The 26,060-nt window shown below is 46.1% G+C and overlaps 1 protein-coding gene and 1 pseudogene across 1 annotated transcript; one reads left to right on the forward strand and one right to left on the reverse strand.

Annotated features, from left to right (window-relative positions):
• Window positions 1-11,911: 11,911 nt before the first annotated feature.
• On the reverse strand, window positions 11,912-15,959 carry LOC117840774 (uncharacterized; annotated as a pseudogene).
• Window positions 15,960-21,312: 5,353 nt separating this feature from the next.
• Window positions 21,313-24,716, forward strand: LOC117835961 (serine carboxypeptidase-like 2). The gene is made up of 6 exons (XM_034715298.2): window positions 21,313-21,748; window positions 21,858-22,003; window positions 23,083-23,974; window positions 24,082-24,195; window positions 24,285-24,330; window positions 24,425-24,716. Exons 1-6 carry the CDS (start codon window positions 21,393-21,395, stop codon window positions 24,509-24,511), a joined length of 1,641 nt encoding a protein of 546 aa, XP_034571189.1. The 5' UTR covers window positions 21,313-21,392; the 3' UTR covers window positions 24,512-24,716.
• Window positions 24,717-26,060: the final 1,344 nt, after the last annotated feature.

The raw sequence follows: 26,060 nt of genomic DNA on the forward strand, positions 1-26,060 counted from the left end.
ATGTCAAGAAGCCCATTAGTAGCCATTGGGGTCTTGAAAGGATTACAATCATCCATCTTCAAGCGCTTGAGAAGGTCTTTGGTATATTTTTCTTGAGAGATAAAAGTCCCTTCTTCAAGTTGCTTGATTTGAAACTCAAGGAAGAATGTAAGCTCACCAATCATAGACATCTCGAACTCCTTTGACATCATATCACCAAATTCTTTGCAAAAGTCTTCATTTGTTGAGCCAAAGATAATATCGTCAACATAGACTTGACAAATGAAGAGCTCATCATTGATCTTCTTGGTGAATAGCGTGGTGTCAACTTTCCCAATCACAAATTCTTTCTCAAGGAAGAAGTCCCTGAGGCGCTCATACCATGCTCTTGGTTCTTGTTTGAGTCCATAGAGAGCCTTGGACAACCTATACACATGATTGGGGTATCTTATGTCCTTGAAGCCTGGTGGTTTCTCAACATAGACTAGCTCATTGATGTATCCATTCAAGAAAGCACTCTTCACATCTATTTGATAGAGCTTCATGTTGTGACTTGAAGCATGTGAAAGGAGGATGCAAATCGCTTCTAGTCTTGCAACCGGTGCAAAGGTCTCTCCAAAATCAATGCCTTCAACTTGAAAGAACTCCTTTGCCACAAGTCTTGCCTTGTTTCTCATGACATTGCCTTGATCATCTTGCTTGTTTCTAAAAACCCATTTGGTTCCAATCACTCTTGCACCCTTTGGTCTTTCTTCTAGATGCCATACTTCATTGCGGGTGAAGTTATTAAGTTCTTCATGCATTGCATTCACCCAATCCGAATCGTTGAGAGCATCTTCAACCTTGGTTGGTTCGAAGCTTGAAACAAATGAAGCATGCTCACAATAATTTGATTGTTGCTTGGATCTTGTCATGATTCCTCTTGATGGACTCCCAATAATTAGATCTTGTGGATGAGCTTGAATTCTTGGATTGTGTCTTCTAGGTTCAACCACTTGAGGAGCTTGTGGAGCATCAACATCTTGAGCTTTAGCCTCAAATTGACCTTGTGGTACATGAGTATCTTCATGAGGAAGAGGTGATACTTCCACTTGATCTTGATCAACTTGCTCATCACCAACACCTTGAGGCTCCTTGTAGGAAGAAGATGGTTGATCAATCACTTGAACATCATCTTCTTCTTCTTCTTCCTTTGGCTTGATTACTCCAATAGGCATGTTCTTCATGGCCTCCCACAATGGTTCACCACCTACATCATCACAAGCATCGAGTGCTCCTTGGGAGCCATTAAATTTATCAAAATCCACACAATATGTTTCTTCAACTAAGTCGGTGGCATTTTTTAATACTCTATATGCTTTAGACTTTAATGAGTAACCAAGAAGAAAACCAATATCACAACATTTTTGAAACTTCCCTAGGTGTTGACACTTCTTGTAGATATAGCACTTGCAACCAAATACCTGGAAATAAGAGATATTGGGCTTTCTCCCAATAAGCAATCCATAGGGGGTCTTCATCAATAACCAGTGAAGAAAGAGATGGTTGGATGCATAGCAAGCGGTGTTGATGGCTTCGGCCCAAAACTTCTCAAGAGTATCATATCCATCCAACATTGTTCTTGCTAGGGTGATCAAGGTACGGTTCTTTCTCTCCACTACATCATTTTGTTGAGGAGTGTAAGTTGAGGAGAATTCATATTTAATCCCAATCTCATCACAATAATCTTCTATGTTAGTGTTGTCAAACTCCTTCCCATTATCACTCCTAATCTTCACCAAGGTCACATAGTATTCATTTTGACCTCTTTTGGCAAACTTCTTGAATGTGTTGGCCACTTCGGTCTTGTCTTGAAGAAAGAAAACCCATATGTATCTTGAGTAGTCATCTACCACCACTACACAATAGAGATTGCCACCAATGCTAACATATGTTGTAGGTCAAAATAAGTCCATGTGAAGCAACTCTAGAGGTCTTGTTGTTGACACATAAGCTTTGGTTGGATGTGTGTTTGCTACGTGTTTGCCCACTTGACAAGCACTACAAAGTTTATCCTTCTCAAACACTATGTCCTTCAACCCAATTACCAAATCTTTCTTCAAGAGCTTCTTGAGAGTACACATGCCAACATGTGCAAGTCTTGTATGCCATAGCCAACCCTTGGATGTCTTGGTGAATAAGCATGTAGTCAAATTAGCTTCCTTTGAAGAGAAGTCCACAAAATAAAGATTGTGAAATCTAAAACCCTTGAATATGATATCATCATTAGACTTCCTTGTCACTTCCATACCCTCATCAGTGAATGTTACTTTGAAACCATGATCACATAGTTGAGCTATGGACAATAAGTTGAAGTTCAAAGACTCTACAAAGAGAACATTTGAGAGTATATGATCTTGAGAGACATCAATACTACCAACACCTTCAACCTTGTCGCATTCATTGTCACCAAATGTAATCTTTTCATACCCTTGTGTATCCTCACTTAATGTGGTGAACTTCTGGGAATCACCGGTCATATGTTAAGTGTATCCACTATCAACTACCCAATGGTGTCCTCTGGTCTTGTAGTTCACCTACATCCACAACATAATTAAGATTGGGATTTAGCCACCCAAACTTGGTTGGAAGCTTGAGTGGAAAAGGTAGAAGCATTAATAGAACGGTGACGATCTTGAGAGCTAGCGATAAGTGACTTGGGCATCCAAATTTGCTTAGGCCTAGTCTTGTCCCTTGGACCAAAGAATCTTGCCACAACTTGCCCATTGGTGGTTCTTGACAATCCATAGTAAGCATTGAAAGCACTTTCTGTCACACCCGGTTTTAAAGGCAAAACCGAATGCATAAATCACATGTGCGCCAGATCAAATTACACACATATGACGACATAAGTGAATATCAAAGTCAATGTCAAAGCATAAAGATAGTATAATATTATTACATGACCGTAAGTCTTTATATCAATAACACAAAAGTCTAATTAAACTCGTAGTGGATCTTCATTAAGTTCGGCGACTCCACAGGTAGCTGACTGGAGAAACGCACGCCTATTATTATTCCCAATCTTGAAGTACCTCTACGACGTTGACTTGTTCTGAGCAGCGGGTTTAGCAAGGGTGAGTACACTTATGGTTGGTACTCAACAAGCATGGGGAATGTGTAATGTAAGGCCAACCAAGGATAGGCTAAGGTTTTAATAGCAAGTCAGCATTTTATTAAGTTGGTCAAATTTTATTAGCATTTACTACATGGAAGTATATACCACCCACAATAACATGAACATAAAAGAGATAACCGCAACATAATAACAACGATTTAATTCTTGCCTTTCGATAAATTACTCAAGTGAGGGTCCAGGCTGCTCTTGACCATGAGCACGGCTGATCGATCAATTTTACATCTCTGCAGAGGTTGCACATCTTTACCCACAAGTCGCGTAAAAGTTCAAAGAACTTTAGACCCAACCATGTGGTCCTAGCTAGGCACCATACCACACTTCCAAGGTGTGATTGCATAGGGACGCTATGAGGCCTTTACAAAGTTTTCCCAGTCAGGATAGCTCGCTAAGGTTTCATGATCAGCGCAATGCATAAACCTCCCTAGTGGGCATAGGGTTTTAGCCAAGCTCTCTTCCTAAGAGGACCGGGTTAGACACCAACTACTGTCTCCCCCTCTTGCCCCTTTCAGGTAAAGCTACCACAAACCAGAGTCCCTAATTAATTAGCCAATACCAGAGCCATATAGTTCTTGTGGTTGTACTATTTTCCTGGGTGGTCGCTCCATGTTCCAATTAAGCATGAATGGTCTTGCATTAATGAAAGGCATAGCATAAATAAATCAGGATTAACAATTGAGTTCATTAACACCACCATGTCCCAGTTAAGCAACTAAGCATGTAACCCAACATTATGTAAGCCCGGGTTGATCAAGGTGTAGGGAATAAGACTAGAAAATCCTTAATTAGGTCCCATCATGTTTATAACTTAATGAGCATAGCATAATCATTCTTGAACATGAAAGTAAAGGTTCTTAGGATAAAACTATGGTCAAGGACACAACTTGCCTTCTTGCACTTCCTCTTGCTGCTCGTAGTCCTCAAAGGCTTGAGCTTCAAATCCCTCGAGCGACAGTCCTTCTAATGCGATCACACGAGCACATAGAAGCAATCAAAAGAAATAAAATAAGAAACTATACATCAAAGAATATAAATAGAGAAAAACAAGGTCACAAAGATAAACTACACGTCAAGATGAACTCGTGGATGCAAGAAGCACTAAAAATGGGTCTAGGATGCTAAAGATATGCACTAAACAAGATGCAGGTGCCTATATGCAAGAAAACTAAACTTTCAGGCGCTAAGATGAAGAAATCGAGGACCTAAAATATAATTACACGTATAAACCGAAGGTTTAACGTGCAAAAGAGCCAAGCTGGATGGCTGGTACTAAAATGTAGAACATCAGAGGCCTAGGCGAAAGAAAATAGGATTTAGATTGAAAGGTTTTTGAACTACGGTAGACTGCGGAGCAAAAACAGAAAAGCGTAGGGGCTTTTAGCAAGAAAGGCGCGGCACGGCGCGGTTGACTAGTATGCGGCCTGTTTGACTCGGGGCCAGATGGATCTGAGCTGTTGGATCCAGATCCATCGGCTGGCGGTGGAGTTGGGGGACAGGCAGCGGCGGGGAGCGATGGCGAGCGGCGGTGCGCGGCGGCGGTTCACTGAAGCTGCTCGAAAACGAGCCTCCGGGCTCTGTTTTTGGATGGGAACAAGGCCAGGAGGTGGCAGAGGAAACGACGAAGTAGTTTTGGTGGTTGCCGAGGTGGATCTCGCGGCGGCGCGAAGTCCAGCGGTGGTGTGTGGCGTGCGGCGTGTGGCTCCGGTGAGCACGGCCAGCACGGGAAAAGCACTAGCGAGCGCAAAAACTCCAAGGCGGCCTTGTCATCATCATGCAAACCTTCGGGCAGAGTTGATGGCGATGGAGAGGTGACGGCGGCGCAGCAAGCTCGGGCGTGGCGGTGAGAAGAAGTGCGGCAGCGCAAAGCTTGAGCATCTAGGGTTTTGACGAAGGGAGCTGAGGGCGTGCGACGGCGGGGTTGATATAGCCCTGAGCAGATAAGGCCAGGGTGCGTGTGCACGCAGAGAAAGCAGACTGGCGGTTGCGGAGGTGTTGGAGTCCAGGACGAATGCGGCGACTGCTGGTTGCGGGATCGGTTGGAGGAGAGGGATGATGGGCAGGGCCTGCCGGTCAGCGAAAGGGAGGTGGGGAGCGGGAGTGGGCCGATGCAAGGAGATGGGCTGAGCTGGAGCTGGATTGTTTGTTGGGCCGAAAGGAGAAAGAAACGGGCCAAAAGGAAAGAGGAAGAAAGGTTTCAAAGGAAAACAACTCAAACTTAAGATTGAATTCAAACACAAATTTGAATTCACCCAAACAAAAAATAATGCACTAGCATGAATGCAACAATGAACTCCTATGATTCATTAATTTAAGTTGAAAAAGATTTTAATTGCCTAAGGAATTTAAATGCAACCTTATAAATATTTAGACACATGCACTTAGTTCCTAGCAAATTTTATTAAATTGCAAAACTTGAAAATTAGGGTGTTACATGGAGTCTTGCAATCAATAGCAAAGTGACCATCTTGCCTACACTTGGTACAATATGGAATCTTGGGAGCTTTAGGTCTACTCTTGTGGGCTTGCATGAGCTTAGGTGAGGGAAACCAAGTCCTTTGTTGTTAAAGTTTATGGATTTGATGGCCATCATCTCATCATACAAGCGACAGCTATTGGTGAGAGTCATGTACCCGGACTTGAGATCAATCACTTGTTGCTTGAGATCCTTTATCTCCCTCATAGCAAGTTCATTTTCTTTCATAAGCTCATCATTCACATTAGATGTCTTCAAGTCACAAGATTTCACTTCAACACTCTTGCCCTTGCATGCTTCACAACTTGATGGTTTCATTGGGGGATTAACCAAGTTGCAATGGGTAGAGGAATCAACCTTCTCAATCAAGTCATCACAAGAGCTGGAGCAATCAACCTTCACAACCTTTGGTTCATTGAATTTGTCATTTGTCATAGCATCAAAGGTAAGCTCAAGATTCTTGTAGCTAGTTGTGAGTTATTGGAATTCCTTCTTCAACTTGGTGTAATCTTTATCAAGATCATCATGAATACCCTTTAATTCAACATTCTTCTTTTCAAGCTCTAGGCACTTAGCTTCATGCTCATTGCATTTGGTAACCAGATTCTTCTTATCTAGCTTGAGCTTGTCAATCTTTTCATTTGACTTGATAATGATCTTAGTGTACTCTTTGACCAAGCTAGCAAGTTCTTCATATGATGGAGGAGTGTACCCATTATCACTATCACTAATATCATCCTTGGATTTGCTCACCTTTCTATCACCCTTTGCCATAAGGCATATGTCTTGCTTGAAGTAGAGAAGAGCGAAGGTGGTGGAGGTAGATATTCCTTGATAGCCAACCCGGCAACACCTTCATTGTCACTATCACTTGAGGAAGAAGTATCTTCAGATGTGTCATCATCGATGACCCATTCTCCAAGATAAGCCTTGCCTTCCTTCTTCTTCTCCTTCTTTTGTGGCTTCCTCTTCTTGTCATGTTTCTTGTTCTTGTGAGGCTTCTTCTTGTGCTTCTTCTCATCATCATCCTTGGATTTGTTCTTGTTCTTGTATTTTCTCTTGTCGGGAAGAGGACATTGATGAGCCAAGTGATCAAGTTCACTACAATTGAAGCATGGAATATTCTTGATGGATTTCTTGTTGTCACTTGTAAAGAACTTCTACTTCTTGTAGTCAAAGTTGACTCCTTTCTTGTCAAGCTTTTTGAGCATCTTGGAACTTCTTCTCACAAGAAGAGCAATATCAACTTCTTCATCATCACTATCATCTTCATCATCACTTGCTTCCTTCTTGATGTGATTTTTCTTTTTATTTAGTTGCCTAGAGTGCAATATAATTCTTCTTGGAGGAAGAAGCACCATCTTCTTTTGTGTAGCTCATATACATCTCATGGCCATTAACCTTTCGCATGATCTTGGATATGGTGTACTTCTCAAGGTCAACTTGATGAAAGTAGGTGACAATATTGGAGTACTTTTCCTTCGGGAGAATGCTAAGAAATCTTCTTATGATAGCAATCTCCTCCATCTTGATGATGTCAAGGTCATTGAGCTCCTCTACAAGAACATTCAACCGTGAGAACATTTGATTAGCATTTTCATGAGGAAGCATTTTAAAACCATTAATACTATCCATGATAACTTTATAACTCTCATCTCTCTCATCCTTGGATCCCACATGCATTTCCAACAACTTAACCCAAAGCTCATGAGCATTCTTATGTGTGCGCACCCTATTGAACACTTCCTTGCAAATGCCACGAAAAAGGGTGTTACGAGCTTTGGCATTCCATTTTTCATAGTAGGATTCGGCGGATGTGGGATTAGCTTTATCCACAATGGGGGAAAACCATGTACGACAGCCCTATAGACTCCAGTGTCGATGGCATCTAGGTAAGCCTTCATACAAATCTTCCAATAGGAAAAATCATCGCCATTGAACATTGGAGAGGGACCATCTCCGAACATCTTGCTCTAGGCGGTAAAGCCTATCCAATTGAGCACGAGGCTCTGATACTAATTGAAAGGATCAAGATGCCTAAGAGGGGGGGTGAATTAGGCTTCTACAAATTTTTGCGGAAATTAAGGCCTATCATCAAGTCTATTCACCCATGTGCCTAAAACCTTAGGAAGTGTGTCTATTCTACTCACACAAAAGTTTTGCAACCTAGTTCCAAACCTATACTAGCATGGCAATTTTAGGAATTGAAATGCAGAAAGTAAATGCGGAATTTAAGTGCGGAAAGTAAAGAGAAAGTTAGATCGAAGAGTCGGCACTCTCCCCTAGTCCTCATTGGAGCACCCACGCAAGGGTATAGCTCCCCTTGATTCGCGCAAGGACCAAGTGCTCACTATTGATAATCCATTCTCCACTCCGGATCGGCGGATTCCAAACCGAGCACAACACTTCTTGGGCTTCTCACAAGACACCTCCTTGAGAGCTCACAAAGCATGTGTTTAGTTTTGGGACGGAGTGGAATGGGTTGGCTCCGTCCTAGTTTTCGGGGTTAGGTCCGACCCATTTCATGTTTGGTTGAGGGGTTGGGTTCGACCCAGTTTTTTGTTTGGTTGGAGGGGTTGAGAGGGGTAGAATGGATGTTATTTTAACACCATTAGGAACAGTTGTATGTGGACCCCATATGTCATCATGGGACCCACCTGTCATCATCCTCTTCTTTTTAATTTTTTTTCCCGTGCACCTTATCTTCTTCCTCACGAGCGCCGCCCCTCCATCTCCTCTGCGCCGGCCACTGCCCACTGCTCCTCCCTCCCTATCCCCAGCGCCAGCCACCGCCCACCGCCCCTCCCTCCCTCTCCCCTGCACCGGCCGCTGCCCACCGCCCCTCCCTTCCCCAGCACCGGCCTCTGCCTGCCACCACTGCCTCCACACCACGCCGCGCCACCCTGCTCCCCCCACAGCACCGGCTTGGCTCCTCTATGCCGCCCTATCGGCTAGGCACCCCTAGGCCCACCAGAATACTTGTACGGACCCACTCAAGGGAACATACCCGAAACCTACTCGGATATGAAGACTGCTCTGCAGGGCGCGTAGGCTTCATGGACTCCCCGAAGACTAGTCGGGTCAAAAGGAAACTACTCTATTGAGTTAGAGTAGGACTCTGTAACGTACTCGACTAGGACTCATACACAATCCGCCCTCTAACCCTGCTCCCCCGACTATATAAGGGCGGGAAGGGACCCCCTCCAAACAACTCAACACAAGTCCAATACAATCAACACACAGGACGTAGGGTATTACGTGATCCAGCAACTCGAACCTGTCTAAATCATGTTCCTTGCATATCCATCGACTCCTTGATTCTCGACGACACCCACCGCACAAAAGACCACCTAGGGCACTCCCTAGGCGGGTTGCCGGTCTAAAACACCGACAGCTGGCGCACCAGGTATGGGCAGTCGTCGAGTTTCTCCGCGCGAGATCAATGGCACCGGTCATCATCAACCCTGCGTTCGCCTTTGAGGCGGATGCAACTTTCGTCTTTGGTTCCTGGCTTTGCATCGCTAACGGTGCTGGATCCTTTCAACGCTGCATCGTCGGCAACCAGGAAAAGAAGCGTCTCGACGAAAACTTTCTTCATCAAGAAACAGAGAATCTCATCGAGAAAACCCAAAATTTCAACGTCAACAACACTGAGTTCGACTACAGCTACGACTCGACTTTGACTCGGTCTAGCCCACACAGGCTGACGACCAAGTCATCCCGCAAGTCAATTTCAACTCGAAGTCGATTCCCGCACGGACTCCGCAACGCAGCCGCGGTCCACCAAGAATTCCTTACTCGAGCCCAATCCGGACTAGAGATAGCTAAGGACTGCGACTACAATTCGGACTCCGTCTAAGAGATCCCTTTGTCAGGCCCAGCTCAAGACTTGGTAATTACTTCGACTCCACAAGGCAGATTCGTTTATTGGCCTGGGATGAAGCCATCGTTCCTTGCCCAAAATTATGAGTCGTGCCTTGTTGCTCACATAGACAACCTCCCGTATCAAGAAGGTATCCCGCTTACTTCAACCCGCGAAGAAGGAAGCACTACGGAGATTGCAACATCAAGCTCTGAAAGCTACTACCTGGATAGAGAAATCTTCATCGTCATGTCACCAAACAACGACGCGGGTGCCAGCCACCAAAAAACTCCTCGACGGGTTGGACAACTTGATGACATTTCACAAGATGAATCGTCAGCTAACGCCCCGCAAGATGAAACCTCTGAATAGAGAAATCAAAGAAGGGCACGCAATGCTGCTCGAGCAGATCGTTGCCGACTACTAGCCACGAACATTCCTATTGTGAACCTCGAAAGAGCGTTCGACGCAGTGCAAGCTCGAGAGCACAACACCCCACTCGCAGCAATTGCCTCGATTAATCTCATATCAACTCTCATACCTCGTGATAGAGACAACGAGTTAACAGTACAACTCGCGGAAAGGGGCAACGAGTTAACAGTACAACTCGCGGAAAGGGGCAACGAGTTAATAGCACAACTCGCAGAACAAGCTTACAAACTACTTGACAAGGAGTCACTGATTCCATCTATTCTTCGCAACTCGGCCCACCAAGATGGCATCAGAGACGTCGCAGTCTATGGTGGCAATTGCGAGGCTCCAAGAAACAGTAACGAAGTAGTCAACCAGCCAAGGCAACATAGCCAAAGGCAAAATAGAGATGAACGCGAGGCCCCAAGGTGAAATAGAGACGCAGGGGAGGCTAGCTGCACCAATTCTGCAAAGAGCCCTCGCCACCGCAGAATTGATCGCGAAGCCTCAATTTTCAGCGACCTAAGAGAGGTAATTAATAACAACCATCGCCGCGAATGCCCCTCCCTTCTCCTTTCTCTCCAGCGTCGGCCGCCCCTCCCTTCTCCACGGTGCCGCCCGCCCCCCGCCGGCGAGGCCCTCTGCCTCACGCTGCCCCACCTACTGCCGCTGCTGCCGCTACCCGAGAATGGAGACGGACGGCATTGATGTGGGTCGGGGTGGTCCACTCGTTTTGGGCAGACCATTCCAACCCGCATCTATGGGGAATATTCCCTATGGGGGATGAACCCAACCCACTACATTCCAACCAAACGTGCCCGTTCCAACCCAGTTTGACCCCAAAACCAAACATACCCCAAAAACACCACCACCAAGCCGTCTAGGTGATGCCAATCACCAAGAGTAACAAGCAAAGACTCTCACTTGACCTACACAAGCCAAAAAGATGGATGGATGCACACTTGCTACTCTCCAAGCACTAATGATGTCCTTAATCTTCAATTAAGAACTTCTCAAATCACTTCTAGTGCTCAACTTGCCCTTAACCTCAAATATATCCTATCAGCTTCACTGAGTGCCAAGAGGACTGAAATGAACCAGCCCAAGGAGCATTTATAAGCCAAAGCAACAAACTAGCCGTTGTTGTTCACGTGCACAGAAAAAACACCCACAGACTCATTCGATGATGGCCCCAAGTGGTCACCGTATGAGTTGGTGCAGCCTGTAAGTACAACTTCGCAATGGTCACTTAAACATCACCGACTCATTCTGTGCTCCAACTATTGTTACCACCGTAACAATCGATGCGGCTTTATTTATCATCTGAAGCTACCCAAGCCGATTTTGAGCTGATCGCACCGCACCGACTCATTCGGTGGCACCCATCGAATCAATCAGTGGTCACAGTGTCTCCCCAATAGTGCCTAGCCACTGCTCACCGACTCATGCGCTGAGGTGTTCCTGCAGCCACCATACCAATCGGTGGACTGTGTTGTACATAGTTTCCTCACTGCCGTCACCAACACATTCAGTGACATACTTCAGAGTGCACCGTATGAATCGGTGACATGAATCTGTGCAGTTTCAAGTGTTTGAAACTCATCCAATTCAACTTCTTTGAGTTTTCACACTTCTTCACATCCCTGAGCATCAACTGAGATAGTACGACTCATCTAGGTCAAGCTACTACTCTTCGCCCCCTTTATAGTACGACCAAAGGAAAATAAAAGACCTATCCTAATCCAAGCATCTCTCAACACCAAACCACACTTGGAACTAACTTGTCCTTAGCCTTCTCGCTAGTCCTTTGAACCGATACAATTTCAATCCATAGCCTACTCGCTAGTCCTCTGAACCGATACAATTTCAATCACATGATGGAGGCCAAGAATACCATGAAAGCCCATCATTGCAATAACTTATTAAATGCCACTGCAAAACACACGTTAGTCGCAATGATCATGTAGGAGCCTAGATGCTCCTTCAGATGGCACGCTAAGGATACATAATGTTGAGCAAACTAGCAGTGCACAATATCAATAGAGCAAACCAGAATGTCAAGTGGCATCTCTCTTATACATCTGAAGCAAGCTCCTCCGATGGTAAGCTCATCAGCACCCGGTCTCACTATCTTCTAGGGCAAGGTCAATACCATACAGAAACCTGGGTTACTACTTACTAGTCAGCTGTCTAATATGTCTGGTACCATAAAAGTCGTTGCCTTGTGAATGACACCGGAACAGGGTGCTGCTACTTCTGCTATAGATACTGTGCCTCTCAATCACCAAGCAGAAACGATACCGTCATCACCAGATTTTTTAAATATTGCACCTTGCAAAAGATATGAAGCCTTGTTCCGGACCTGCATTAAACAACATGGTTGAGCCTAAGCGAAAGGAAAAGGGAACATAAAAAACTCGCAGCAATCAAGTTTCTGTACCTTTGGTGCATACAAACTCCAGTTTCTGAACCCAATCTGCGTGGAACAGTTGCACAGGTAATTACGCCAAGTATCAACGATCAGTCTTGTCTCTGAATGCATCACTTGAGAAGAGCAAGTTGTCCATCAATACTAGATACACATAAGCCTGAAAAAGTCACATTCTTTCTCCTTCACGTTGATGGATGTGACTAGCTTCAACATCTTTTCAACATTTCCCACCTATAAACACAAAGTGCAAATAGTCAAACCAAAAGGATACAAGGCAGCACATACCTTATCAGCATTCCCATGCTTACCTTAAGACCAAAGTTAATCTTCAGCAGCTGAAGTGCCAGCTGACTTCTTAGGAATTTGCTGCGCTTATTGGTCCTAGTAATGGCTGTAATACAGTCAACTATCCTCAAACAATTAAGGTCAATACTAACCCTGCCATGTTATGAAATTCACTTTATATAGGCATCAAATATTCATAAGGAGAAAAGCATGGGAAAGTTTTCAGGCAACATTTGTACCCAAACATCACTACTTGATACTTTGTACGCAACTTTATCATGCCCTCAATGTAATATGGAAGCTTAAATCCTAATTATAGGCATAAAGGCTAACGAAATTCATCCGCGCTATAAGTTGCAGATAACTCCTAGTCGGTCTTTCATGTCTACTTTAGTTACCCTGCTTTCCTGGGTTGCAAATGAATATACATTATGACAGACAATCACGCATCTATGAAAATATTACCTCTGGGTGATTGATTCAGCCACCACCACACAGCTACTTTCCCACTCACTTGTATTGAAGTATGATATGCATGAATTCAGGCAGTCTCCCAATATAAGCAGCAGCCCTTCAAGCCCACGGTCCAAAAGGAGGGAAATGACAATAACAAGGAGTTGTTCTGCCTCAGAAGGCGAGAAGATGGAACGCACTTTTCTGTATATTAAACGAATGGAACAATAAAGTAGAATTAACCAGGTAAGCAAATATCATATTTCTCAAGGTTGAAATTAACACAGAAATAGAGTGGTTGTTGACGAGAAAAACAATCATTATCACAGATTATGGGATAATAGTACAATACAGCCACGGCACACAATTTTGGAATAAAGAAGAATGAACTTAAAATGTCCACTAGATTGGTAAAGCTGAGACAATCCTAGCCTGTTATCATGAAACAATAGTGACAGACTCTGTTCCAGGCAAATATTGATATAGCATCATAATGTCAGACAAAAACATAGACATATTCTACCAATACAAGTATTGCACTGGACATTCTATTGCAGACGGAACTTGGCAACACAAAACACCAAAGAGAGTATGCTTTGAATTTCACATGCAAATAATTAAACACAATCATCCTATGCTGATTTTACATTGATGTCTACCAGTTTAGGTTTTATAACTGAACAGCAAGCAGAAATACTTAATAACAATATCCACCGTGTTAAAAAGATTGTACCTGATTTTGCAGCAAGCAGATACAACTCTTAACCATGCAATGATGTTATGAGGTGGACCAACACAAGAGCTATCTGGTAATTGAATAACCGTAAGTTTATAATTTGAATATGAAAGCTACTGGACAGTACTTAACGAATGACCTGAATATTTTCAGAATTTTCACCATTCTGAGGGTGGCAATTCCAAGATGGAGTGAATTGCATGTAAGTGACAACCCATTAGTAAAGGAAGAAAAACTTGTGCGAAACAAACCTGCAGTAGCACTTTCAGATGTTGAAGCTTTAGTGCCAGGAGTCTCAAATAGATACCCATAGCTAAGCATAGCACATTTTAGAACAGAGTAGCTTGGAAAATACCAAAGGTTGACCAGCAGTTTATTATCCTGAAATCAGTAAAAAACTATTTGCTGAAGGTTCAATGGTAGAGAAAAAGGAGAACACATTTTATGACTGTATTACCTCATCTAGGGAAAGAATACTATCCCAAAAGTCGGTTGCAGAAGCTTGTAACTTCTTGTCGGATGAATACAACACTGACAGGTAGTGGCATAAGGATGAATTATAGTACGAGAACAAATCGCCGATCTAAATAGAGTTGACAAACAAATTCTTACACTTGGTTAGCGTCCACGATGCTATAGAGTCTTCAACAGAACCACCTATGTGAACCAACTTCAGAAGCCATCCATCCATCAGCATGCCTTCAAGAAACCCCTCTCCTACAAAAAATAATATGAGGAAGTTGCTGAAATTAACCGCGAGTAACAAAGTCAAGACCAAGAACAGGAGATGGATAGGGACAAAAGACAGCCGTAAATGTTGAACTAACAGATGTGTGAAAGAATACTAAACCATATAAGTATATAACCATAGTGGCGCAGGAAGAGAAAACAAGTTCAGCCAATTCAAACACTATAAATGTATAATAGACTTTAGTTAAGAATCAGAACAATACGCACTGGGAAAACTGGAAGAACAAACCTTGTTGGATCTCTAGATCAAAATCTGGATGCTCACTCGCACAGAATGATTGCAAAAGTTGACAATTTTCAACTCCCATACTGCAAAGGTTTGAGGGGGCCTTCTGCAAGGATAATATAGTGGTCCGAAATAAAATATAGTGGTCCGAAATAAAAAAAAAAAGGAAACTATCTGGAGGTCTGAGAACAAACAAACAGAATAAAAGTCATTTGACCTGGCAGTCAAAAATTTGTTGACCCCATGGGGGTACATCATCTCTAGCATCCAACTCTTTGGCCTGCAAACTCAAGAAGAAGAAACATCAATACAAAAGGAGGGGAGGGGAGGGGGATTGATAGTACTCATACTTGAGGAAGAGGATGTAGTCAGACAATTATCTTTTCCTCACAGTCCTCGAATATTTTGCAAAACGTAATCTCATTCTCCCTAACATTCGTGTTTTCATCATCTGAACCATATCCTCTGGGGGCATGCCTAGACCTGGCAGCCTTAACTTTGAGCTTGTCCTTGCCAGTTTCAAAGTAATCAAGTAGGAGATCGTCCAAGCCGATAACCTTCTTCCTGAAAGTAAAGAGACATCGGTAGGCTCGGTAAATCACTGAAGGTGTATAGTACCTAAGTATGTAGAGTGCTTGATTGCCACTGCTGACCTTGAGTGCAAACTTTTGTATTCTCCTGTAGGCCACAAGGGTTCTACATTTCTGAAGGCCTATTTGGTATGGCTCTGTGATTAGACAGGTTCCTGCTACATATTACTGCTACTTGGATTGTATCATAACGACATAGTCATTTCGCAGCTCCAATTCCATTACAACTCTAAATCGCAGCAACCAGCGGATTGCCCTGACCCCAGCTACACCGAGCATCCACAAGCCCCCCTAAATGAAGGATTCCTCCGATTGGGAGGGGAGGAAAAGAAGCAGAGGCGACAGATCTGTACCTCTTGGTGGGGCACGGGGCGGGGAGCAGGGGACCCTCCTCCTTCTCAAAGTCGAGGGGCTCGTCCATCACCATCTCTCTCGAGATCGAGGTCGTGTGGTGCAGGAGGAGGGGATCCCCTCCTTAAATTAAGTTACTGTCATAGAACATAGAGAAAATTCATCTACTCTTTTCAAGTATTCATCACTGTAAGGAGATTGCAGAATTTTTATATGCAGGTTTGGCTTCTTTGTATTCTATAAAGCATACTGCAAATTGAAACTGGTTTTTTTTAATTTAATTTCGAAACAAATCGTACATCTGGACATCAGAGAACCAACCTTATATAACCTACAAAGTACATCTGTATGTATACTCAAACAGTCAAACTAACCAAAGCTCTACGAACTAATATCTCCGGTGTTCACCATTCAGTACCACATCACCAATCACCTTTACCGTTTACCAAAACCATGGAAATGGAATAAGGCCCCGTTTGGATCATTGGAATTGAATTTCATCCTAATAATTATAATTTAGACACAAATTAATTAAGCTCATATAATTGTATGTGGAATATAGTTGTATATTATAGTTGGTGATATGGAAGAGATACTTATATGCTGCACTTCTACTATAGAGAAGCGAGTCTAAGAGCGTGCTATAAGAATTGAATTCCATTCTAATAACCATAATCTATAGAATCAATTTCCATCTCCCACCCCATGAATTTAAGATAGGCTTATATCTAAACTTTGGAAAGTTGTGGAATGCCACATTCCAACATAAATTAGCCTACTCCATTAAATAGATTCCAATTCCTTCATCCCAAACGGAGCCTTAGAAATACATATGTTAGAGCGTTACTAGAGGTCTTGAGGATATACATTGCACGATTCCTCTAACGTTGCTGCCGTTCTTCAGTCCTCTTGCCGACGATACACCTTGCCCCCTCCACCTCTGTAAGCTGTCGCGGTCCTGGTCGAACTGGATTCGTGGACGGCGCACACCGGAGGCCGGACGGTGAAGATGGAGCCCCTGCAGGCTGCAGCTCCGCAGGCACGATGCGTTGACCGCCTGACAGAGATAACATGGAGCAATCGACGCTCGAGGGCTTGAGCAGGCGCGCGGCGGCGCGGCGTGGTGGACCGGCGGGCGGGCGGCCGGCGGCGGCGGCGGCTGGCGACTCGCGGTTGCGGCGGCTTGCCGGCGGGTTGGGCTGGGCTGGGCTGGGGGCTCTGGGTCGGTCACATGACCTAGGGGGCTGGGATGGGCTGAATACTGCTGGGTCCTTGGGCCAACACTGGGCCTTCCAGTGCAAGTGGCAAGAGAACTGTGGGCCAATAATGGATAGGCTGTTTTTTCCCGGTATTTCTATCTAACTTCCGGAAGCGAGATAGTTATTTGGTTTCAATAGCTTTAAGATTTGTGCGCGAGCTACCAGCTGTCCGATCACCCTTCTCTTCTTCCTCACCTCTTTCTCTTTCCTTAATCCCCACGCCACCGTTGGCTCCCGCGCCGTCGAGGAGGCGCGATCGAAAGAGCAGGCAGGAGGTGGGGAGAGCGACCGGCGATGAGGTCGCCACCAGCCGAGGTGGTGGTGGAGGCGAGGGTAGGGTTAGGGTTAGAGTTCATGGTTGTTGGGGTGGGAACTCCAATGGTCGGCGGCCATAGAAGAGAAAGGGGTGGAGGTGGTGCGGAAGCTCGGCGATGGTGGTGGGTTGGTCGGTAGTGGAGACGAGGCGGTGCAGGAGCGCTCTCAGTCGGCCGAGGCTGGACCCCGACGGGCTGCGGCCGCTAGCGGGGGCGACGAGCTAAGGAGTAGGAAGGGTGAGATCGCGTTGGGGCAGGCGGTGCACCTGCCACCAGTCGGGGTGGTGGAGGTGGGGTTGGCCGGAGGAAGAGGAAGAGGAAAGTGATTGGCCTTGAATATGACGGAAGCTTCATCTCCTATCTAGGTTCCAAAAGCTAGATAGGAGCCCCCGTGGGTCGATCCATCAATTTGGTGGCGTGATGCTACTATGGATGGAGGCCTCTCTAGTTTGAGCCTATAATATACTCTCTTCGTATCGAAATATTTGTCATTGTTAACTTTTTCTTGCAATATTTGACCATTCGTCTTATTTAAAAATTTATTGCATATATAAAACAGATAAATCTTGATTAAAAACCTATGATGGTAAAGTAAGTCACGCATAAAATAAATGATATTTACATAAAAATTTTTTAAATAAGATGGATAGTCAAACGTTATGAGCGATAAATATTTTGATACCAAGATAGTATTACGACTCTTATTATCGCACCGCGAGAGCTTTTGCCGTGTGGAGCACGAATTCGTCCCGTAGCTGCTCGATACGTGCAGCGCCGGTTCTAGCAAGCAACGGACCTGCATGAAGGGCATATGCTATCCAATACAACATCGTCGCTGCGTTGGTCGTCCATTGCATGTCACCATCCGCCGATCCAGACTCCTGCTACCACAGCTAGATGTTCGTTCCCATTCGTTGTAATTTCTACATCGACCGGTCGTTTCCTCCACCTCCATCTGTCTTTCTAGCTACAAAATTAATTAGGATCCGTTATATATATGGTGTTTTTTCTTAAGTAAGAATATCACCTCATTTATTTACTTCCGGAACGACGTACAGGAAAATCAACAAAGATCAACAAGAACCAAGAAAACGGGGTGGGCCAGTGGCAATGTATGGTGTAACAACAATATAGGGCTCGTTTGGTAGGGCTCCGGGAGTGGCTCCTCGAGCAGCTTCTCCCGAAGTCCTGCCAAAGGACGCGCGCGCAGCAAAACGGCTCCGGCTCCGGCGGCAGAGCCCCGCAAATCACGCTCTCTGGAGCCCTTTCGTGGAGGCGGAGCCAAAAAAAATCGGCTCCCACGGCTCCTCCTCGGCCGTTTCCCACGCTTGCCCTCAAGGAGGGCCCGCAGGCAGGCTAGGCGACGGGGAGCTGGCCGGCACGGCGACGGGGGACCCGAGGGCCGGGTGGCGACTCAAGACGGTGCGGCGACGGGATGGTGTTGGAGCTCAGTGTTGGCGGCGAGCTGAGGCGGAGCAGCGCCAGGGACCCGAGGGCTGGGTGACGACGGGGGGCCGGGCAGCGATGGGGAGCCGGGCAGCGACGGGGAGCGGGGCGGCGACGGGGGGCCGGGCGGCATGTGAGGGAGAAAGCGGCAGAAGCCAGAGGAGATGGGAAAAGGATAAGGCAGAAGGAGATGGGGAACACGGAGGAAAAAGAAAAGGGGAAGGGAAAAAAAGAAAAGGTGAAGGAAAAAAGAAGAAAAAAAGGAAAAGGAGAGAGAATCCCTTTTCATTTATTTTTTTAATTCAAATGGACTTTTATTATAAACTATTATTAAACATTCAATTCATCTATTAAAAAAATATATATCCAAGGGCATATAGGACATTTGACCTCTTATATCCATAGCTAATAATATAGGAGAAGCCGTTTTGCCAAACACCTTCGAAAACGGCTCCATAGACACCAGAGAAGTCGCTCCATCAGAGGAGCCAGAGCCGAAGCTGTTTTAGGAGGAGCCGGAACCCTGCCAAACTGATCCATAATATCGTTGTCCTGCCTAGTTAGCAGCAAGGTAGAGAGCTTGTTGGGTACGTTCCAGTGATGCGATGCGACGCACGCTAGACGACATGCACATTAGCTCTCGTCGACGTTGACATCGACGCTCATCATCTATCGTCATTTTCTACGCACGCACGCACCGATTCCTCCGAAGACAATATAGCAAACAACAACCAGCTAGCTTACGCAATCAGTGACCGCATCAATCGATCTCTGTACTCTTCTGTTGTTGCAGGATTTCCTTGCATCTCCAGCGGCAGATATGATGTTACATGTATACAGCTGATTCAACTTTATCATCAACATTATCAAACGTTATCATCAACCTGATGATGGTAGGTTTATATATAACCGTATATACACTTTCCGCGCTCGTCAACCAATGAACCCATTTATTCAACATTTTCTATCTGCTACCTTGGTTGTTATTTCGTTCCAGACAAACACAGATATGACATATGCATTGGTAGCTATCATGGTTGCTAGCCCCAGAAAGTCAATTTCGTGTACAGACGCTCAACTCAGTTCTAGAAGAACTTGGCTGGATAGGAATTTCAATTCAACTTTTTCTGTTAGCTACAGCTCTTTGAAGATTGTACATGTACAGGTGTATGCATATGGTCCCAAAAATTCGTACCCAATTCACTACTACACAATGCCTTATCACTGCCGGCTCTAAAGTGGTCTTCACCGCCGGTTTCGGATCCGTCGTATGAAAGGCGGCAGTGATCGGGGTACCCCATCACCGCCAGTTCTCGAACCGATGGTGATGTCCATTAAAAACAAAAAAAATAAAAAACAGCAGCCCCACCAGCCGCCGGTCGGCTATCGCTGCCCGCCACCACTACGGCCTCGCCAGCCCTACCAGATCAGAGAGAGAGAGGGACTCACCGCCTGCCGAGCCGCCTGCCTGGATCTCGCCGCCTGACACCAGGATCTCGCTGCCCGACACTTGGAACCTCGTTGCCCACTGCTCCTCCATGTCGAGCCTGCCTTGATCTCGCCACCCGCCGCTCCTCGAAGTTGAGCCCGCCTGGATCTCGCCGTCCGTCGCTTCTCAAAGTCAAGTCCGCATGGATCTCGCCGGCGCTCCTCGCCCCCCCCTCCCAACACGCCGCCGCTCCTTGAAGTCAGGTTGTCGCTGGCGCAGCTGCTCCTTAGCTTGCTAGCCGCTGCCGCCGCTCCTCACTACAGTCATGAGTTGTGAGGGGCGCGCGGAGGGGAGAGGAGAGGGGTGGCGATATCTTTGGATAAGGAAAGCGGGGAGGGAAGAAAGAGAGGGGGAGAGGGGGAAGGGAGATAAGGCTGATGGAGGAGGGAAGGGAGAGAGAGGGCTGGTGGTGGAGGGAAGGGAGAGGTCGGAAGAAGGAGCGAAGGGGATTGGGGGGAGGAGAGGGGGAGGGACCGAGGGAGGGAGGAGAAGGACCGGGGAGAAGTGGTTGGTGCGGGGGTTTGGACGCGAGGCTCGGTCAAAACTAAAGCAAATAAAAATTTCGGGTCCGGGAACCACCATCACCGCCGGTTTGTAATACGAGCCGGCGGTGTTTCACCACCGGTTTTGACGTCTTACGGCCCCATTTGCTATAGAACCGACGGTTATACTATATCACCACTGGTTTAACTAAAATAGTTGGTGATAGGCCGTCTTGATAGCAAATTGTGTAGTAGTGATTAAAAACAAGCGAAACTATATATATCTCTTTCCAACGATTACATTTCTGATCAAATATTGGCATAGTATGTAGTTTTGCGATTGATTTCATTGATCCTTTCAATCGTTTTTTTAGTTTGTTTTTCTTAACTACCAAATATTTGGTTTGCTATATATTAAATTAGATTCCATTAATTATGCATAGTGTCTTTCTATAATTCTAATGAAGTTGAGAAGATCTCACTGCATACACGGTGCAGGTGCTAGACTGACGTATATGCTACCTCCAAACTAGCTACAAGTCTAGAACCGGCGCGGCCGGCCGACCCAACAAGAAATACAAACCAAGCTGCAACTTGGCCATCAGGTGTGCGTTCGTGTGCGGCCGGAGAGCGAGCTCCACAACTCCAGTAAATCTAGCAGCCAAGCGCCACCACTACAGATGAAGTGCGGCACAGCATATATATATAAAGGTAAAGAGGTAGCGAGAGTGACGGACAAAGAAAGAAATAAAGAAATCAAAGCCTACGAGAGCGAGGCAGGGATGGGCCGGACGAGGGACATGCTGTGCGGTGCAGCGGTTGCATCCTCTGCCTTGTCATCTTCTCCAGCCTCGGGCGGCCGTCGTCGCCGCTCGCCGCCACCGCTTCTTCCCTTGGTGGCGGCGCTGCTCATCATCGCAACCAGCAGCAGCCTCGTCTGGTGTGCGGCGGCGGCGGCGAAGGGCGGGGCGGGCCGGAATGTGATCACGCACATCAAGGGCTTCGAGGGCCCGCTGCCCTTCCACCTCGAGACAGGGTCGGCAACTAGTTCATCAATTTGTTGGTGCAAGTTCTGCACGCATGGCATCAGTAGTTGCTGCTGCTCATGGGGATCGATCGATATATAATTGTTTGGTATGCCGCAGGTACGTGGAGGTGGACGAGGAGCACGGCGCGCGGCTCTTCTACTACTTCATCGCGTCGGAGAGGAACCCGGCGGAGGACCCGCTCATCCTCTGGATCACCGGCGGCCCCGGATGCTCCGCCCTCTCCGGCCTCCTCTTCGAGATCGGTCAGTACCCCGGCCGCCTATATGCATGGCTGCGGCTTCGCTCGTCAATTCCTTCTTCTCCTTAGTCCTTCGCCGAGCGCTTAGACGGCGACGATGCTCATGCTCAAAAATCATATCCATGCTCATGTTCATGGACCGCCGGCACAGAGACGTACGTGGCAGTGTAAAATGGTTTTGCGTTAGCCGGCCGGCGGCATGTACAATACATGATCCACCGTGCGTCCATCCATCGTTGTAATTGCTGCCTGTGTTTAATAGTAATTAATTGCGTTAGATACAGTGTTGCACCTAGCTTAGCACGATACAGGAATTTTTCTTTTGAAATACTTCACTATACACCGGAAATCAAAGGCCACTTACTCTGACTGGTTAACTTGGTATGCATGAGCACGAGTCATATGTTGTGATCGCGACCGAGCAGCAGAGCGCGACAGCGTGCGTACTATAGCGATCTAGCCTCCTGTAGCGACCGCCAGAGCAACGGGGTGGGATGGAACGTCAGGAGCTAGCTAGCGTCCAGCAAACAGCCGTAGCATAGACCAGTGCCAAGTGGTGCCAAAACACATGACGCCGACGATGACGATACGGTTGTCGATGGCCCGTTGTCCGGCCTGCCCGAGCTAGCATAGCAGCACATCACCCAAAACCGTAGCACTATGGACTACGGTTTCCTTCTCTTCGACAGCAACAGCCGGCCGCAATCTTTTCTTTTGGTAGCAGCCCTACAGGCTACAACTCATCTGGCTTCTACACTAGCTAGGGTTAATTTATATGGAGATTAGGGTTAATTATATTATTTTTTATAATGGTAAAGATGGGTAATTTAGTTACTGGGTTACTTCAACTATTTTTACGATGGCAGAGGTGGCTATTTTTTAGAACCATTTTCTTTAGGCACCATAGAAGAGAAACGCTTTAATCCTTATATTGCTACTGATGATTCAATAAAGTATTTTTACATCGAAGACACATACACCATAGAAATGCCATTTCGAATTAACCTTTTTGCTGCATGATGACTACAAATTAAGTTCACTATTAACTCCCTCGTCTCAATGCTGGATGATGCATTGGTGCAGGCCCTCTCAAGTTCGATGTGGCGGGGTACACTGAAGGTTTCCCGCGCCTCGTCTACTTCGAGGATTCATGGACCAAGGTGAGCAACGTCATCTTCCTGGACGCGCCGGTGGGCACGGGCTTCTCCTACTCGCGGGAGGAGGCCGGCCTCAACGTCAGCCTCACGGGATCTGGGCGGCAGCACCACACCTTCCTCCGCAAGTGGCTGGCCGAGCACCCGGAGTTCGCGTCCAACCCGCTCTACATCGGCGGCGACTCCTACTCCGGCTACACCGTGCCCGTCACCGCGCTGGACATCGCCACCCACAACGACGACCCCAAGCTGAACCTGGTGGGGTACCTGGTCGGCAACGCGGGGACGGACGACCGGTACGACTCGGGCGGCAAGGTGCCGTTCATGCACGGCATGGGGCTCATCTCCGACGAGCTCTACGAGGCCGCCAAGGACGGGTGCGGCGGCGACTTCTACCGGAGGCCAGACCCCGCCAACGCGCGGTGCGCCAGCGCGATGATGGCCATCAACATGGTGACCTTCGCCGTGAACCCCGTGCACATCCTGGAGCCCTTCTGCGGCGCGGCGGTGCGCGGCCCCAGCATCTTCCAGGGCTACGGCGGCGGCAGGCGGTCGATGCTGGTGCAGGACGACGTCGGGCACCCGGGCTTCTTGGAGAAGAGTAGGCTGAACCTCCCCGTGGAGTGCAGGGACAACGGGTACCGGCTGTCCTATATCTGGGCGGACGACCCGGAGGTGAGGGAGACGCTGGGCATCCACGAGGGGTCCATTGGCTCCTGGAGCCGGTGCACGATGCTGACGCACTTCACGCACGACCTCACCACCGTCATCCCACACCATGTCAACCTCACCAAGGCAGGATACAAGGCGCTCGTCTACAAGTAACAATTATTCTTGATCCTTACACGAAGCTTTAACATATATTCTTAATTATATCACCGGCCAGATCAGTGAGTGATCGGATGAATCGAATTGGTGGTGTATGCAGCGGCGACCATGACATGGACATGACCTTCGTGGGCTCCCAGGAGTGGATCAGATCGATCGGCTACCCCATCGTCAGCGACTGGAGGCCATGGTTCGCCAACCGACAGGTCGCAGGGTGAGTTGCTTGCTCACTCTGTTCACCTCCAATCTGGTCTTCCGATCCTAATGCCTTCTCATGGATCTATCCTATTTCTCTTTTGGTAGGTTCACAAGGACTTACGCCCACAACCTCACTTTCGCCACTGTAAAGGTATGATATGGATGAATGCACTATGATGTGTAATTGTGTATGAATACGGGATATACAGTTACCGATTTATCTGTTCTTCAAAAATGCATAACAGGGAGGAGGGCACACAGCTCCGGAGTACAGGCCCAAGGAGTGCCAGGCCATGTTGGATCGATGGACCTCAGCAGCAGGGCAGCTGTGAAGAACTTATTGGGGGGGGGCTGAGGATATCAACAGAGTGTATACTGCAGTGGACGTCCTTCCATCTTGTTATCAAAGATGTAATAAGATTAAAACAGGCTCAAATTCATTGGGAAAGCGCGCGGTCATAGGAGCAGCTTGTACTTAACTGAACAGGACGAGCTTAATTATCAGCTCATTATACTACTTGGAACCTTTTTGACCAAGACACTGTTCTCCAAATACTTGGCACACTTTACGTGTCTCAATGTATGCACTTTTTTCCCTCAACTTACATATGGTGCATCCAATTTGTGCTGTTAGTCAAAAATGACATAAAACCACTAGAAATGCTTAAAAATTAAAATCCGATACCTAATGTTATTGTCACCACACCCTGTAACACAGAACAATAGCTAAGACCTTCTCCTGCCTCCTTTTCCTGGACTCCGATTCGATTCGCTTGCCATTTCAGGTTTCCCGGTAGCTCAGTAGGAAATGTAGGGACTCCGGAATATAATTGACGTTGGCCCTAACTGATGTGTTATGTTATCGTGTACTGACCGAACCCCTGTTGTCATCTCAGGTAGCGATACCTATTGCCAAGAGATTGTTTCATTATTATTTTACTAGCAAAATGCCCGTGCATTGCGACAGTAGAAGATCGATTGTGTTTTTTAAACTTATGATATTTTTTATTTCCATCACTAAATTTTTATTGCACTTATTGGATGTCTACACATTTAATAGAAAACCCAAAGAATTTTGACTTAATTATTTCCTTCAACTCAAATACTCATTAAATTAAAACTTTTTTTATTCAAGCAAGAGAGTTGCTACAGAAAAACATGTAACCATATTGTACCATACAAAGCGACCATATTTTACATATATTCGCTTAGCAAACACCGTTGTTGTTCGAACATCGTGTATATGCGTTGGTAGATGCAGATCCATTTCTAAGTGCAAGTAGCGTAGCGTACAACCAGCCTGCACCGACGTTGCTCAATATGCAATAATTTTTATCTTCACATGTATTTTTTCTACTCTAGTACATATTATACTCTTAATAATTGTCATGTTTTTTCAAGCGACAAACGGTTCCTAAAGTTTGGAACTACGACCACTGCCAGGTATGGCAGGGGATGGTGGATGCCCCATGAGGTTTACTTAATTTTACTCGTATAATCCTAAATGGTAGGAGTGCTTCTCGGGGAGAGGTCAAAGGATCAAATTCCTTCCATGCATTTTTTTAGTTTTTACTTGCCTATTTAATTTTCAGCAGAGGTTTTCCTCGTGAGCAGGCGCCGGTTTTCCACTATACCACAACCTCAATATCCCGTAGAACGTTAGTCGGTATAAGTTTGAAAATAACGAAGGACCATTCGTCCGTATATTACGTTAGCATGGCTCATCGACGATATATATATTTAAATGTTCCATCAAATCGGCGTAACTCAACGTACATCCAACTATCAGGCCTGGTTTGGTTCCGGTTGCTTATTTTTAGCACCCGTCACATCGAATGTTTAGATACTAATTAGGAGTATTAAACGTAGACTATTTACAAA

This window comes from Setaria viridis, chromosome 9, assembly GCF_005286985.2.
Source record: "Setaria viridis chromosome 9, Setaria_viridis_v4.0, whole genome shotgun sequence".
Classification (NCBI taxonomy): domain Eukaryota; kingdom Viridiplantae; phylum Streptophyta; class Magnoliopsida; order Poales; family Poaceae; genus Setaria; species Setaria viridis.